This window comes from Sinocyclocheilus rhinocerous, unplaced genomic scaffold (genome assembly GCF_001515625.1).
Source record: "Sinocyclocheilus rhinocerous isolate Xijiao unplaced genomic scaffold, SAMN03320098_v1.1 scaffold892, whole genome shotgun sequence".
In the NCBI taxonomy this organism is placed as follows: domain Eukaryota; kingdom Metazoa; phylum Chordata; class Actinopteri; order Cypriniformes; family Cyprinidae; genus Sinocyclocheilus; species Sinocyclocheilus rhinocerous.
The window spans coordinates 960,770-977,260 of NW_015642825.1; the positions used below are offsets into that span (position 1 = coordinate 960,770).

Consider the following 16,491-nt stretch of genomic DNA (forward strand, 5'->3'; position numbering starts at 1 on the left):
AGTTGATTTCTTCCCAGGTGTTTCCCTTGATGTGTCATGGCTCCCAGGTGTGTCTCGTCATCCCCTCCTCCTGTGTGTGTGTATATAAAGTGTTCCCAGTCCCTAGTTCTCGGTCCGATGTTGTACGTCTTCCTGTAAAGGTCTTCCTGTGTTCGTCTCCCTTGGTTCCAATAAAGTCCTGTTCAAAGCATTCTCCAGCGTCTCCTCATCCCTCGCGTGTGTGTGCACCGTGACAATAATAGTAAGACTGAAATAGTATATTTTTTAAATCTTTGTAATCTCTGTAATCTTTGTTTTATTTACTTTGAAAAATTATTTTTCACTTTGCATCTTGCTCCAATCAAATTGATTTGAACGCACCTGACGGCATAATTACGACTTCCCAACTTGCAAATACAAAATTCCCAGGAGGACTTGAATGCACCAAATGTGTAGATTAAAACCAGGAAATAACAAGAAACTATAACCAGGAAATGATAGCATACAGTACATACTGCACAGCAGTTAGCAGTACGCTAGTATTCCATTGAAAACACAGAGTGAGACAGGCTGATGCAAAGAAGGTCTAGACAAGGTTGAGAGAGACTTTCCAAACATTAGTAAAAGTAGAGTCTAGTAAATGCACCACGGCTGTCTTTTTTGCTTCCCCCAGGGCTGCCTTCCCCAGCGGGGCCTGCCATGGGAAAGCACATCAGACATAAAGTGCTGGTTCCTGGTTGCTAGCATTCCCGCAAGAGCTCTATAAATAAGCAGCTGCGCTAGCGGGTGCAGGCTGTAGTCACTGAGCCGCAGAAAGACAGAGAGAGAGAGAAAGATAGAGAGTGACAGATGACTCGAGTTGATGGGACTGCAGAGGGAAAACCCTGATGTGTCCTCTACTCACGAACACAAGGGCAAACGCATTGTCACCCTGACTAGCGCAGCCCAGGGAAAACACGGCTGAGTGGCTAATGGCCTGAGAGAGGCCCTGGACATTCATTCACCACAACTCAGCTGGGGACAAGACCCCATAATCAGAGGACAGGGGAGAGGAACGAGGCCTCGGAGACAGAGGGACACCGAAAGAATTAGCGAGGTGAGATTGTAAATGGCCAATGATCTCGAGAACGACTGATGGGGTCGCTAGGTGTGTTTGTAAGCTCAAATCTGTGACTCTTACAGGTCGGTGGTGTGCTCCGGCAGGTGAGGGGGTGTTTTGGTGAGTTTGAGGTTGGAGCAGTCCACCACCGTTCCCTCACACCGACAGCGCTCGGGACAAACCAGGTCCTGGAAACACTCGCCGCTGAGACGACTGCGGTACTCCTCCGCACCTAACAAACACAACAGACACAAACAGAGAGAGACAGACATTCAACCAGCTTATTCAACTCATCACGCGCATGGTTAAATCTCACAAAATCTGTCAAGCACATGTCCAGGTCACCTAAAAATCTAAAGAAATAAGAAATATATTTAATATATTAAAATATAATCTATTATTATATCATAATAAATATATCTGCATAAAAATTAAGCCTTTTTGCACTGTGACATTATTTTCAGGATAATTAAGCACTATAAATAAAATATTAAATAAATAGTAGTATTTATACATCAAGATATTTGTTGTACCGACTATATACAATTTTAAAAACAAATAGTAATACAGTTAAAATAATAGGAATTAAGAAATAAAACCTTAAAGTAAAAAAAGTTTGAAATTCATTCCAGTTAAGAATTTGGGGGAAATGTGCTAAATTGTCTTAATGGCTTTGTAACCGCTTTTTTAATAAAAAAAATAAAATAAATAAATAAACATTTTGAAATATATGAACACAACTTCACTTATTTTTCTATATAAAATGTAAATTTATATTTTCATGTAAATATTCATATAAAACTGGTTGTAATGCAGTTTAAATGTTAAATAATGACAAAAATATGAAAATAATCTCAAAGTAATTTCAGAAATGCATTAAAATAATCTGAAATTTTGTCTTAATGGCTTAAAGTGCCACTATTATTTCCAACATTGACTTTCATGCAGTGTGTAATGTAGCTGTATGTGAAAGTAAATGACCTGCAAAGTTGTAAAGCCGAAAGTGCATGATAAATAAAGTTATTGTCTCCCAAAATAAAGAATCGACTCTGTACAGCCTAAACGAGCTGGCCGCGAACAACTTGACCCCGTCCCCAAACACGTCATTTTATTGACGACTGCTTCTATAATCTCGGGGAGTTCAACGCGGGATTCACAAAACGCTTGCTCATGAAAGATGGCTCAGTACCCTGTTTATTTGGACCAGCTGACCCCACTGAATCACAACCTGTAAGTTTGATAAATAATAGATGTTGATATTTTCTATCGAGCATTCAAAATACGGAACTATGGCAATGGATGTATTGTTTCCGACACGCGCTGTACGCGCTGTACCAATCACAACAGACTGGAGCATCTGACCAATCAGAGCAGAGCAGGCTCAGGGAAAGGAGGGGTTTAGAGAGACTGAATCTTAGAACCGCTTCGAACGAATCGTTTGAAAATCGTTGGAAAATGAGGTGATATTAAATGCATATTTAGAGAAAACGAAAGCGTTTTTTGACCTTGCATGCATGTAATCCTATTGTAGGAGACTCCCAGAACAATATTAGGAACCTTAAAAATGGCATAATAGGGCCACTTTAATGACTTTGTAATCGTTATTTGTAATTGTTAAGGCTGAATCTTTTAGTGTCTTCAAATCTGCTCTTAAAACCCATTTTTTTCAGAATAGCTTTTAAGAGATTTCTCTGTGTTATATGTATGGTGTTTATTTTACTTTTATTTTATTTATTGTTATTATCATCTCTATTACTATTATTATTATTTTATCCTTTTTATCTGTGTAAAGCGCTTTGAGATGTACCTTTTAAAGGCGCTATAGGAAATAAAGTTTATTATTATTATTATTGTTATAAAAGTATGTAAAATATATGAACACAACTTTACATATTTTTCTATATAAAATGTACATTTGTACTTGTCATGCAAATGTTGTAATATTTATATAAAAAAGAGCTGTAATACAGTTCAAATTTCAAATAATGGGAATTAGGAAAAAAAATCTCAAAGTAAAATGTCTAAAATGTATCACAGTAATGAGAAATTGGCTTAATGGCTTTGTAATCTTTATAAAAAATACTGTATGTAAAATATACTAACACAACTTTACTTATTTTTATATATAAAATCTGTAAATTTGTATATATCATGCAAATTTTTACATAAAAAGTCATTCTTATATTTTCTTTTGATTTTAGGGGAAAATATGACCTGGACATATTTTTCAGATTCACCCACATAATAAAATTTTTTAAATAGTTAATTTTACATCTTTGTTCTTTACACCTATACACACATCCACAAACAGACACAGGCACTTGTTTTGCGAACACAACCTCATCGTCTGCATTCTTTTTTCAAGATAGGTCAGGTATTGGAGGTCTGGCACTACGAAGTGTTTTGACAGAAAAACACAGGCAGTTTCTGTGTAGCGCGAGGCTCTGGCCGCCTGCGATAAGTCTGCTTCCCATCAGCCATCACTCGCCTGCCACTGTTTATCTTATTCCCACCATCTCCGTTCGGCTGCCCTGATGCTTCCAGCCAAACGGCCCGATGTCTACGAGAGCGACCTTAAAAAAACGCCCTTTGAAACGCAGACGGAGAACAGCTAGAGCTCTTCACAAGCGATCCGTTGTTCCCGGGTTAAAGAACGGCACCTTCACTCCTCATGGTGGCAAAGACAGCTGCCACCGCGCATATCCCAGAATGCCATGCTGTGTGCGAGTGTGTCCAGCGGTCCCTGGTGCTTGACGGAACCATGTGAGGCTTGTGTAGGCGGCGGCACATGGTTAGATCAAGCACAAGAGACAGACCAGAGGCCAGAGTGGAGGAGCGGAGCGGGATGGAGAGGCGGGGGGGAGGAGGAGGAGGGAGCAGCCAGGACACAGCAGCCAGGAAGCTGCCCAGAACTCTGGGCCACCATGCACACAGGTGGGCCGGCCCCTTTCCCTCGTCCCAGCATGGACATTACCCCTCTGGGAATACAAGGCCCGAAAAGACAGACAGACAGAGAGACAGACAGACAGGGACTAGAAAGACACACACATAAAGACATCGCAGAGGAGAAAGGAGTGGAGCAAAGCCCTCTGCCACACACACACACACACACACACACACATAAAACACAGATTTTCATGTGCAAACACTGTGGAAACACACGCTAGGGACCAGTAGTGGGTTTGTGTGCACTTGTTATTGTGCTGATATACTGACAGAAGTTTAATGAGAAAAACCTGTGTCTTAATATCAAAGCAAACAGTGGCTGCACTCCTACCAAATCAGTTCCCTCAGGGGCCTGTGCTTTTGGCTGCGTGTGGGGGCCCAGTTCCGACTCGTAAAAACATCCTCTAAAAAGGCATCTTCATTCTGCTTCAGAACAGCCAGCATTGTCCTATTAGCACTCTGAAACCTGGCAGTGTGTGAGAAGAACTGCTCCAGGCCAGAGTATGCCACACACACTCATAAAGGAAAGGGACGTCACTGAATGTGAGGAGCCTCAGTGTGAAGAAGCATGTGAGCAGCAATTGGTGGGCCAGAACTCCAAGTGCAAGTCACTGTGCACAGCCTAGTGGACTCACTGTGGGTGGGACAGGTGGGTGGTAGTAGCCTGGTTCTGATTCATTCACTTGACTGACTGTCTTTCATAAGGTGTACAATCCCTTTGTTAACTTGGACCAAAAACAACCATAATTTAGTTGTACACTACCATTTTCCACCTACTCATTGAATTTAAACAGGGTTTTTTTTGGCTACTGGTTTGTACGTATTATACTATTTTTATTCAGCAAGGATTGCATTAAATTAAATTACATGCATTAAATTGATCAAAAGTGACAGTAAAGGCTTTTACATTGTTACAAAAAATTATATTTCAAATAAATGCTGTTCTGTTGAGTACCATGGTTTTCACAAAGATATTAAGCAGCACAACTGTTTTCAAAACTGATAATAATTAGAAATGTTTCTTGAGCAGCAAATCAGCATATTAGAATGATTTCTGAAGGATCATGTGACACTGAAGACTGGAGTAATGATGCTGAAAACTCAGCTTAAATGTGAAACTATATTAAAATAGAAAACTTAAATTATAATAATATTTCACAATATAACTGTTTTTAATGTATTTTTGATCAAATAAATGCAGCCTTGGAGATCACAAGAGACTTTTTTCAATGCTAACGCTTTGACACATTTCGATAGTCCACTTCAGACGTTCTAATAACTGTAAGTAACTTTGTAACTACATGTCAATTAGCAGTCATTAGAGTATTAGTAGACTGTCTGCTTAATATCTAATAACACTTTATTTTGATGGTCCATCAACAGATATTCTACTAACTATAAGTAATTTTGCAAGTGCATGTCAACATACTCTACTGACCCTAACTTAACAGTCTACTAATACTTTAATGAGAATTGTTTGACACGTAGTTGCAAATTAATGAGAGTTAGCTGACATGTACGTATTTGCTTATAGTTAAATAAAATAAAATGCAACCCTTTTAAAAACACACACACACAAAAATCTTAACAACCCCAAACTTTTGAATAGCAATGTATTTTTACGTTTTCGCATTTGAAATAAGCAGCCAGCTACCAAGCTGCTGAATACTGAATGTGAAGTGAGCGATCATGTTACAATGTCATAACATTTTGATTTCTAAATGACCCATTTTATATCTTAGTGTGAATACATATTCTGAGTGGACCGCCTTGTGAATGTTAAAGTATGTCTACACACTGTAGTATTGTTTCATTTCACTCAAAGTACCAAGTAAAACACAGTGTGCAGGTGTGTAGCTATACCTGTGCAGCGGAACTTCTTGCCCTTGACCTGACTGATGCGTTTGTTGGCAAGGCGCCGCGGATGGCTGCATCGAGCTCCGCTGGTCTCAATTGGATTGTCGAACAGGTAGTCTGCCAGCCACTTCAGATGACAGTCACACACGAAGGGATTCTGAGCGAGGTGTCTACGGAGGGCGGACATAATGATAAATCAAAACGCTTAATTAGAGTCAAGGGAGTTTGTATAATCAAACAGTAATATCCTGTGATAACAATATGATTCATAAACTTGAACTGTTTTTTTTCAGTGTTAAGGTTTTCATTTGTTTAGTTCACATTTATCTCACTGCTGTTAATGTTGTTTTGCTATCTACTTGCAGCTAATTAATTGCGAGGTGAAGGCAGTCCCGCTCAACAGTTGCTTAGAGATTGGAGTCTCTTGGACTGAGTGTGGGTGTGAAGAGTGGAGTGTTTATGTGTGTGTGTGTGTAACTCACAGTGTTTTGATGGCGCGCAGAGGGGTGAAAAGGCCTTTGCTGATGGTCTGAAGCTTGTTGTCGTAGAGGGACAGCAGGTTGAGGTTCTGCAGGTCTTTGAAAGTGTTCACTCGGAGACAGTTAATCTTGTTGGCATTCAACAGTCTGAAAGAGTAAACAAGATTCATTAGACGCTTTTTTTATCATCAGTATAAACACACAATAACAAAAAAACAAACAAACAAACAAAACCCTAAAAACTGCTTTAAGCTCTGCTATAATATTTATGTTTAGTTTAAACTTATAATAAGCACTTTCTTACCAATTGAATTATGGTACAGAGCACATAGCGTCTAAGTGGCAAACCCCCCCCCAAAAAAATACTTTGAAATGAATACTGAAATTTTCAAAATGTATTCCTAAAATAAAATAAAAAATAAACATACAAACCGAAAAATAACTAACAAAAAAACGAAGCCAAGAAAAAAACTAATAAAAAAGCAAAACAAAACAAAACAAAAAAACAAGCTAAACAAAGTGAACCAAAACAAAACAAGCAAAGTAAAGTAAAGCAAAGCGAAACAAAATAAAACTAAACAGGCAAAGTAAATCAAAGCAAAACAAAACAAGCAAAGTAAACCAAAACAAAACAAGCAAAGTAAAGTGAAGTGAAGCAAAGCAAACAAAACAAGCAAAGTAAAGCGAAGCAAAGCAAACAAAACAAGCAAAGTAAAGCAAAGCAAAGCAAAACAAAACTAAACAAGCAAAGTAAATCAAAGCAAAACAAAACTAAACAAGCAAAGTAAATCAAAGCAAAACAAAACAAAACAAAACAAAACAAGCAAAGGAAAGCAAAGTAAACCAAACCAAACCAAAACAAAACAAAACAAAACAAAACAAAGCAAGCAAATTAAACCAAAGTGAAACAAAACAAAAAAAGTAAAGAAAAGTGAACTGAACCAAACAAACAAACCAAAAAGCAAAACAAAACAATGTAAATAGTTTAATTGCTGTAAATTTGCCATTGTGTCATGTATGCTGCTCTTGATGACTGATGATTATTTATTGTATTACAGAAGGCTGTAATGTATAATCAGTCACCCCATCAAAGCCCCTTTCAGTGCAGTTCCTGAGTAGGTGCACTAAGGGTATTTTGTGAAAGACTTAAGAGACAATAAGGACTTTTTATTTTCAATTTGCCTGACTGAGTGGAAAGTGCTGCTCTCTCTGAATGATTTTATGTTTTGCTTTAAAACCTCTAGTGCAGAGCATGATGGTTGCAGTAAATTCAGTAATCTGCGCTGTATCAGTAAAGATGAGCAGTGTGCAGATTTCAATGGAGATGAAATTCACAGTGTGGCATCCACAAAGTGTCCAAAGCTGTGCGACTTGATGTAAGCATCAGAAACATATTCAGATCTATAGATGTAATTTACTCGGTTCACAGATCACTAATTTGAACAAAACCGGAGTGAATGTGTTGTCGATGAACTGCTGGAGTATTCAGCTGCTGAGTTGCACCCATCACTCCTGTCATGTCACGCACTCCTCACTGACTTCCAGCCGCCTTCGCGTCTCTCCTATTCAGGCCGCCTGACAATTGACTAACGCAGTCATGTGCTTAATTACTGAAAGCCATTGTAATGAGGTTTTGTCTTGCAGCAAACGCATGCATCGTTAGTCTACTCACAGGGTGAACTAATTAGGTTTGATTATCTCAAAAAAGAAGAAAAAATAATAAAAACTAAAGAAAAACAGAGCGAATAAAACCATACACAACAGAAAGAAACACAGAAACGCCAAACTAGCTTTGCAAAATTGGTGGAATGCCCAGAGGTGTACCTTTGAAAGGGTCTTATTAAGAAAATCCATTAAGGATGAAGAACTCTAATTGCTGAAAACACAGATAATTTGTGTCATTATGACAGTTGACAGTGAAAACATGGGCCGGGCTGCTCCAGTAAATCTATGGCGTTTTAGAAGCATAATAACAGGTGATGTGAGCGTATTTTTGTGCCCGCGGCAGCAGTGTGTACGTTACGAAAAGCGGAAGCCATCAGAATTTCCTCAAATCATTAGAATAAGCTGAAACAGGCCCATTAGAGCCGAGAGATTCACCTCAATTTGGACCATTAAATGCAGAAATTATGTCTGAGCAATGTTTCCATGTCTACACAAATATAAGTAGGTGTGAGGGACATGTTTAGCAATCAAGACCAATTTTACATGCTAATGATGTCGAGAGTGTTCCCCCAGAGGAAACGAGAATAAAACTTGATGCTTCTTTCAGCAAAAACACTACATGCTCTCCTCAATTCTTTAAGTGCTTTTCTTCCTTTCATGAGGAAAAAGGGAGAGATGTTTTACCTCCTATAATCCAACAAATCAATTTTTTTTCACTCAAACACATTTGTTCTCATTGTGAAGCATATACATATATACAGTGGGATCCTGTTACAAAAAAAATAAAAAATAAAAAACAATAATAATACAAGTAATAATAATAATAATTATCAAAAATCAAGAAATGTTTGCAGGTAATTATTTTTTCTAGGTCACTACATTCTCACTACATTCTAAGTCACTAATCAGACATTCTGAAATCATGCAAAATCAGGCGTTGCAAAAATTGTGATCAAGTGCTACTTATATTAAAGCAAATATATTAAATATCAAGTACATAAATAGAGAAATTCAGAACATTTGTATTTTTTTAATTCTAATTTTTCAGATAAATTGTTATGATACCAAGATAAAATACTATAAAATAATCTTAAATTTATTAAAATACATTTTTTAAATGTTTTTTTAAAGTCTCTTATGCTGACCAAGGCTGCATTTATATGATCAATAATACAATAAAAACAGTAATGTTATGACATTATTACAATTTCAATTTTCTATTTTAATTTAATTTAATTTTAAAATGTCATCAGTGTCACATGATCCTTCAGAAATCATTCTAATATGCTGATTTGTTGCTCAAGAAACATTTCTGATTATTATCAATGTTGAAAACAGTTGTGTTGCTTAATATTTTTGAAATATGAATCTTTTGTAACATTATAAATGTCTTTACTGTCACTTTTAATCGATTTCATGCATCCTTGCCGAATAAATTATTAATTTCTTTGAGTGGTAGTGTAAAAAAAAAATCACTAGTGGTGAAACTTGGACCCCAATGCATATTCACACACACAGCAGTCATCATCTTCTTGACATTGAAGGTTATTGAGTCATAAATGCAGCACTCACAGCAGCTGCAGGGAGACCAGGCCATCAAACAGTCCCTTTGGGATCTCTGCGATTTTATTTCCATACAGGACCCTGTAGATACACACAGATACAATGTAAATAGAGAACAATGAATCAACCCACAATGTTTCAATATGTCTAGCCCATGTGCAACACATCAAGCGAGTATGTATCTTTCTTCAAGAAGCTTTCATGTTTTTCAAAAAAGCAGGCAAAATCATGACAGTGGTACATAATACTAGTCCTCTGAAGTCATACGATATGATATAGCTGTATGTGAGAAACAGACTGAAATGTGTCAGTAAAGTTACTGATCATGTTATAGCTGTTAAAGGCAGGGTAGATGATTTGGAGAGGTAGGGCAGATGTCCTAGTTTTCAGTGAATACTGATTTATATTTCAGTCACAAAGCTATCGTATGGCTTCAGAAGACATGAAATACAGTGCATGACTATTTTTATGACAATTTATGGTGTTTTGTGTCCTTTTGAAGTTCTCCATTCATAGCAATTGTGTTTTGTGTTCACAGAAGAAAGAATGAGTTCTAAACAATGTTCACTTTTGGCTGAACTATTCCTGCAACACACTCTAATTTCCAAGCAAACGTGTGGTCGTGTGTTTATGTCATCTTGCGCATCCTCTTTGCTTTATTCCTATTCCCTGAGAGACTGCAGCCCATCGTCCACCCCTCAGCGTCTCTTTAATCACGCCGCATGTGTAAATGAGCTCTGTCTCGTGTACAGCTGTGTGGGCTGGACGCAGGGAGATAGATCTGACCAAATGAATATGCGCACGCGGAGTCTTCCGGCTCTCTCTGACTTGTTGAGGTGATTTAAATGAAAGTTCTCCCTTGTGTTCACGCTGCTGCAGATGTCAGCAAACACACACACACACACACACACAAACACAAATACACACACACACACACACACAGAGCGAAAGACACACACTCAGGCAGACAGGAGGCTGTCTCGTCTCCATTCTCTCAGCCTCCTGTCAACTGATTTATTCGACACCTGTCCTTTCACCTGACTGTTACATTTACGCACGTCTATTATCTTTGTAAATGTATTACTGTGCAGCTCAGGTGTATGAATTTTGATATGTTTGTGTCATTCACAAAATGTTTGCATGTGTGTGTGAAAAACACTTACAGTGAAGTGAGCGAGCGCAGGCCACTAAACGCATCTTCCGCAATCTCAGATATCTGATTCTTGCTCAGGTCTCTGTAATGACATAAATAGAGATAATACAGCCGACTGTTAAACCAACAAAGGGATGCTTTGCACATTTGTCTGACAGGACATCGATACTCCATAAATACCCAACAAACTCGATACTGAGGAGAAAGAACATGAGAAACTGCCTTGTGATCATCATTAGCATCTAATCTTTAAAGAGGTAGTTCAACTAAAATTGAAAAGCATTTACTTTTTCTCACGTTAAGCTTTCACATGACTTAGATTATAGCGAAATTAGCTGTGTGGACCAGTTTTTTAGCTATTTAACTTTGCAATGAGGCTGAATAAAGAATGACTTCTTCCTTTAAAGTCTTCTGTCATGTAAACTAGATTTTCTCAGTTTTGGGTTGTTGGGGTGGAAATAAACTCTACAACGATTCAGTGAGAAGTGGTTGTGAAAATTTATTTTTTTTCTTAGGTGTGATGTTTGCTTGAGCATATTCTTCAAAATACTGAGCTCTTCACGTCAAGGCATCACTGCCAAAGCAGAGGTGAGAAGATCTGAAGTTGTGTCTAAAATACAGATTTTCTTGTGCAGGGTGACATGCCTCTAGAAACTGCTGTGTGTGTTATGAACCCTTCTACAATTTTTTCAATGCGGTTGACAGGAGATCACTTGCAGCAGGTATAGAGTTCATACATATGCTGAAAAAGTATAAAAAGAAAGTGTGTATATTTCTAGATGTGTCAAAATAGAGGAATGTTTAGCTGATTTTAAAGTGTTTTTTGGATGTACACTATCGTTCAAAAGTGTAAGGTCAGTAAGATTTTTGAAAGAAGTCTCTTATGCTCACCCAAGGCTGCATTTATTAAAGGGGTCATTTGATGCGATTTCAAGTTTTCCTTTCTCTTTGTTTGCGGCTCAAGAAACATTTCTTATTGATTAATATTTTTGCAGAAACCATGATACATTTTTTTTTCAGGATTTTTTGATGAAAAAAAAAAAATCAGATCAGTATAGTGTAAATAGTATGAGGAAGTTCTTACATTCTCTTCAGTTTCTTGTATGTGGAAAACGCTCCTGCTGGGATGCTCTTGATCATGTTCTGCTCCAGACGGCTACATGGGAACAGATGGATATGTTTTGTTACACGACGCTGACTTTTCCATTACACTAGTAATTGCATATAATAAAATTACGAAACAAATATGGCACAGCAGAGAAAAGAAAACGATGTAATATTCCTGTAGGTGTTTCGCAAATGTACATGCACCATATCACATTTATTCCACTCACAACACAGATCTGCTGGTAATTTCATTTCTCAACGTCTGAAAGCATGCGGAGGAGTGTTTTACGGGCCCACTCTTAAAAAATAAATGTTTCAACTAAAACCGAAAGGCCTGATTTTCAGTTCCAAATAACGTGGTTCTTTAGCTCTTTATGTAACCATCTACTGTATATACTTGTGCTTTAAAAAAATCAGAACCCATTATGCTGATCTGAATAACCTAATCCATTAAAAAAAAAAAAAAAAAAACATATTTAGAATGATTTCATTTATTTACTATTTTTTATTTATTATCGGAAACAGAGCTATAGAGCAAGAGTGAATAAAATGTTCTTGATGAAACAAGGGTGCTTTCTCAAATCTAAAGTGCTCAAAAAAACAGTCTTTCGTTGAAGAACTTTTTGTTTTTGAGAGTCTGTCTGGTACTTAAGGCTCCTTCAGGAGGTCTACAGAGAAAGCCATCTAATGCTTTACGGCAGCCTGTACACTGAGTGTTCAATTTGTGTTTTGGCTCACTGGGATAAGAGGGCACAGAAAACAAGTCCCTGAGAAATAAGCACAGCTCTCTGCATGCTCCAGGTTATTCATCATTTCATTAGCCCAATTTGTTTTTGGCCATGGGCTCGGTTGAGCTAATGTGTCCAAGCCTGCATATCCATTTATTATGCAAAGGTCATACACTATTGACATAACAACAACGGCGAGGAACAGCACATATCAGGGCAATTACCTACCTGTCCTTTAGTGCAAACAAGGATCTCTGAATCAATATGGATACCAGAAACCCTGACCAAGATGATATGGACGTTCTCCAAAGCACGAGAACATTCAATCAGCCTGAGGCAAGATGGCCAAAACACATTGGAAAAACTCAAGTGTTTTCTTTGTAACAGTATGCATGTGTGTGAGTGTACTGCTGCTCTGCTATATGATCATTAAACACGACGTCCCAGCCTTATGCGCACAATGGAAATGTTGGCCTTGCAAATTTCCCATGCGCAACCGAAACGTCCTTGTTTATTGGAGGATACCGCAAAACCTCTTTTGGACGTTCTCTTGTATTTGAAGGACACCGAATACAGAAGTGGCAGGAACAACAACAAGGTCAGATGTTTTAAATGCAGACGCTGTGTGTATTACAATAATTTGATGGCTTTTTAATAGGAATGCTAAAGTTAATATGCTAACATTAGCATTACGCAAGCTAACATACCCGGCACAATGAAGCAAAGGTCATATAAAAAAGTTAATAGGCAGAAAAACTGACAATAGCATTAATCTAATAGTTGCTTTAAAAAAACTGTGGCTTTCTCATAAAAAATATATAACAGAATCGCACAAAAAAACCTCAATCATCAAAAGACCTTCAAAGACAACTAAGAGAACAGGGAATAGGTTTTAGAGAATATCCTCCAAAATGAGTTTAAAATGGACATTTACAAAAGCGATGTTTCCTTGTGAGACTGTGTAGAATCATCCACGTTTGGGATTTCAAAAGTTCTGGTACTAAAATAAAAGAAAGGAAATGATAACTTTCTACTACTGAGAACAGGCTCAGTTCAAGGTCTTGGTTAAAATACTCCACTTTGTGAAGTGTTAATATAAATGTAATGTAAGACAGTCGGTTATGTTACAGTGTAAATGCAACCTAATAGATCTGCTGCTGCTTATTATGTTGTTAATATTAATCAAAAAAACACTATTAGGTAGTGCTGTCAATCGACTAATTAATCGCACATTAGAAACAACATAAAGTTGGTATATTTTAAACATGTGTTTAATGACATCTTTTTACTAAGTAGCCTATTATTAATGAAGGCCAGTATCACATAGCTTACTTCTACTGATGTCTCTATTAAATTAATTTCCCTCAGTTATAGACATTAATTATAGCCATTCAACATCACATAAACTATAAATTGTACATGCATAAACTATACATTTAATATAGATTAATCGTTATTCAAGCAACAAAAGTTAACCAGCGAAGAGCTGTGAGTGATTTCTCTTCTTCGTTTGTTCTCTGATTTATATCAGTGATGGACAGATGGGAGCAGTTTCACTTTAAAAGCAGTGCTGTCTCTTTAAAAGCTGACGCACATGATGTGGATCTGAAACACATCCGATTTTCTCACAACTCTTTACGGTCATTTAGGACTTTTAACTCATTTAACCTCTTAAGACCCGGCAAAACATTTTAGGAAAAAAAAAAAATGTTTCATGTCATTACATTGTCTAGAGCATTAAAAAAATTTAAAAAAAATAAATAAATTTTTATAATATTTCATTCATAAGTTATGCTACGTCCTTGGTAGAGAACATCGGGACTCAATTTCTTAAAAAAAAAATAAAAAGACATGAATGAACATGCATAGGCAAAAACAATTGTTTTTTTTAAAAATCACCAATACATTTTTAGTTTTCAGGATTTTTTTTTACCAAACTTTGTATAAAGATAATTCTCAACTATGTTATAACAGAATGATTTGATATACCATTTTTCTTCATGCAAAATGTGTGTAAAATGGCCATAAACAGGTTTTCTCATTATATATAATGTATCTATAAACTAAATCTAATTTGCATATTAATGTGTTTTTGGGGCAACATGTAATGAAAAAAGAAGTGTAATATTGAGAGTAATAATTGACAAGATTTTCATAATAATATATAATATTTCATAGGAATATTGAAATATATTTTCTTTCCCTATTCATTTGTTGTGTCTCCCAAAATACGTAATTAAACATGCTTTTAGTCCCAGTGTCCTCATATGAGGACATGTATGAAATCAACGTCCTGTTTCGTAACAGAAAGTCATATTTTGATTTGAAACCCCATAACATTTTCCTGAGATGTTGATTTATGACACACAGTTTAAAAATGTGTCCGATTTAAATGACAATTACAAAATATTACCATATTTCCATAAGAGTGTCACTAAATTAATATCAGACATTTTTGAAGACCAAGGAGAGGGAGTGGTCGTGGTGAAACATCCAAACATTTAGTATCTCTGAAAAGCCCTGAATGTGCTCTGTACAGGACATCCAGACTTAAAACTGTGGCATGTATAGTCTCAGAGAAATTCACTAAAATATAATGTCCTCATATGAGGATGCAGGGTCTCAGGAGGTTAAGACTGTGTTTACAAGGTTACTCGCCAAATACGGGCATTATGACATAATTTTGTGTGCTTTTTTGTGTTTTCATATAGTTTACTGTAATCCTAGCCAAAGGATGGTAGGAAAAAATGGATGCTGCGTTAACTGCGTCAAATATTTTTAACGCTTAAACTGAAAAAACAAAACAACCCCCCCCCTCACTAAACCCTCACTAACCGTCTAATTTTGTTTCTAACCGTTTACTTGAATAGTAACTTGGAACAGCTGTTGTATGCTGTGATGAAATGGCACAGACATTGGTATTTTGGTATTTGGTAACGTACTTATACCAAAAAAAATAAAAATCTTTGTATGGAAGTCTATGAGAACACTCGATTCTCAGCCAGTGTCAAATCACCCAAAAAGGGGCGGTACTCCACATAATGAGACTTGGCGCTGATTGGACTATATACTGAGACAGAACAAGCAGTCTACAGTGACTGCAACCGTAACACTGTGGTTGAATGTGACAGACAAAATCCCTCCCTTTCACACTTTGGTGGTGCGTCGCCCTAATGAAGAAACCCGTTTCACATCATATCACAGACAACTTCAGCAGGCCTGCTTGAATCTGCAGATAAATCTCGGGTTTCCTGGACATTAGATTGGGCTCAGTATAGCCCACCTCATTTTGATCCTTGACTGGTGGTCTAATTACCTAAACCATGCAGAGAGGATTGTAGACCTCTGGTAGCACTGAGCAAGATCTATCTGCAACCGCGCCATGGCGTTAACGCACTCGCTAATGAGGCTGCTACACCACACTGCTAATGGCCTTTGTTACATGACAAGCGGAAGAAGGCAGATCACCGCACAGACAATATCAGCGGAAAGTAATTATCACACAGGCAGATTTGACACAAAAAGAGAAGGGAATGATTTTGAGGAGAGGAATCCATACATTTCTACAATTCCCTCAGGCAGGTTGGCAGGAATCTCCGTCAGGCCTTTTTTACGGCAGTCTATGATGTTGCTGTTGCAGGTGCAGGCGGCGGGGCAGATGGACGCCTGGGGAGCGCATGACCTTGGCTCCGTCTGAGCAGGACCTGAGGAGGAGGAAAAGACGGAAAAATAACAGATCAGGAGGAAAACTGACTATAGACAACATGGTTTAATGACACAAGGAAGCAAATGGAGAACACAGGGAACATTAAAACCATTTTGAGTCAAATATGAATGGAATAACATTCTTTCTGATAGCAGTTATAACTGTCATGTAGCTTCTGTTCAGAAGTGTGAAAATTAATATTAGTTCCA

General features: G+C 37.3%; 1 protein-coding gene across 1 annotated transcript in view; it reads right to left on the reverse strand.

Moving 5' to 3' along the window:
• The window catches only part of LOC107756681 (slit homolog 3 protein-like), a 175,540-nt gene that overhangs the window by 44,562 nt on the left and 114,487 nt on the right, over positions 1-16,491 (reverse strand). Inside the window, exons 9-14 of the mRNA XM_016573881.1 lie at positions 11,826-11,897; positions 10,752-10,823; positions 9,598-9,669; positions 6,364-6,507; positions 5,888-6,051; positions 1,160-1,310 (exon numbers count right to left, since the gene is read on the reverse strand). Of these exons, the coding sequence (XP_016429367.1) occupies positions 1,160-1,310; positions 5,888-6,051; positions 6,364-6,507; positions 9,598-9,669; positions 10,752-10,823; positions 11,826-11,897 (675 nt within the window). The remainder of the gene's footprint in view (positions 1-1,159; positions 1,311-5,887; positions 6,052-6,363; positions 6,508-9,597; positions 9,670-10,751; positions 10,824-11,825; positions 11,898-16,491) is intronic.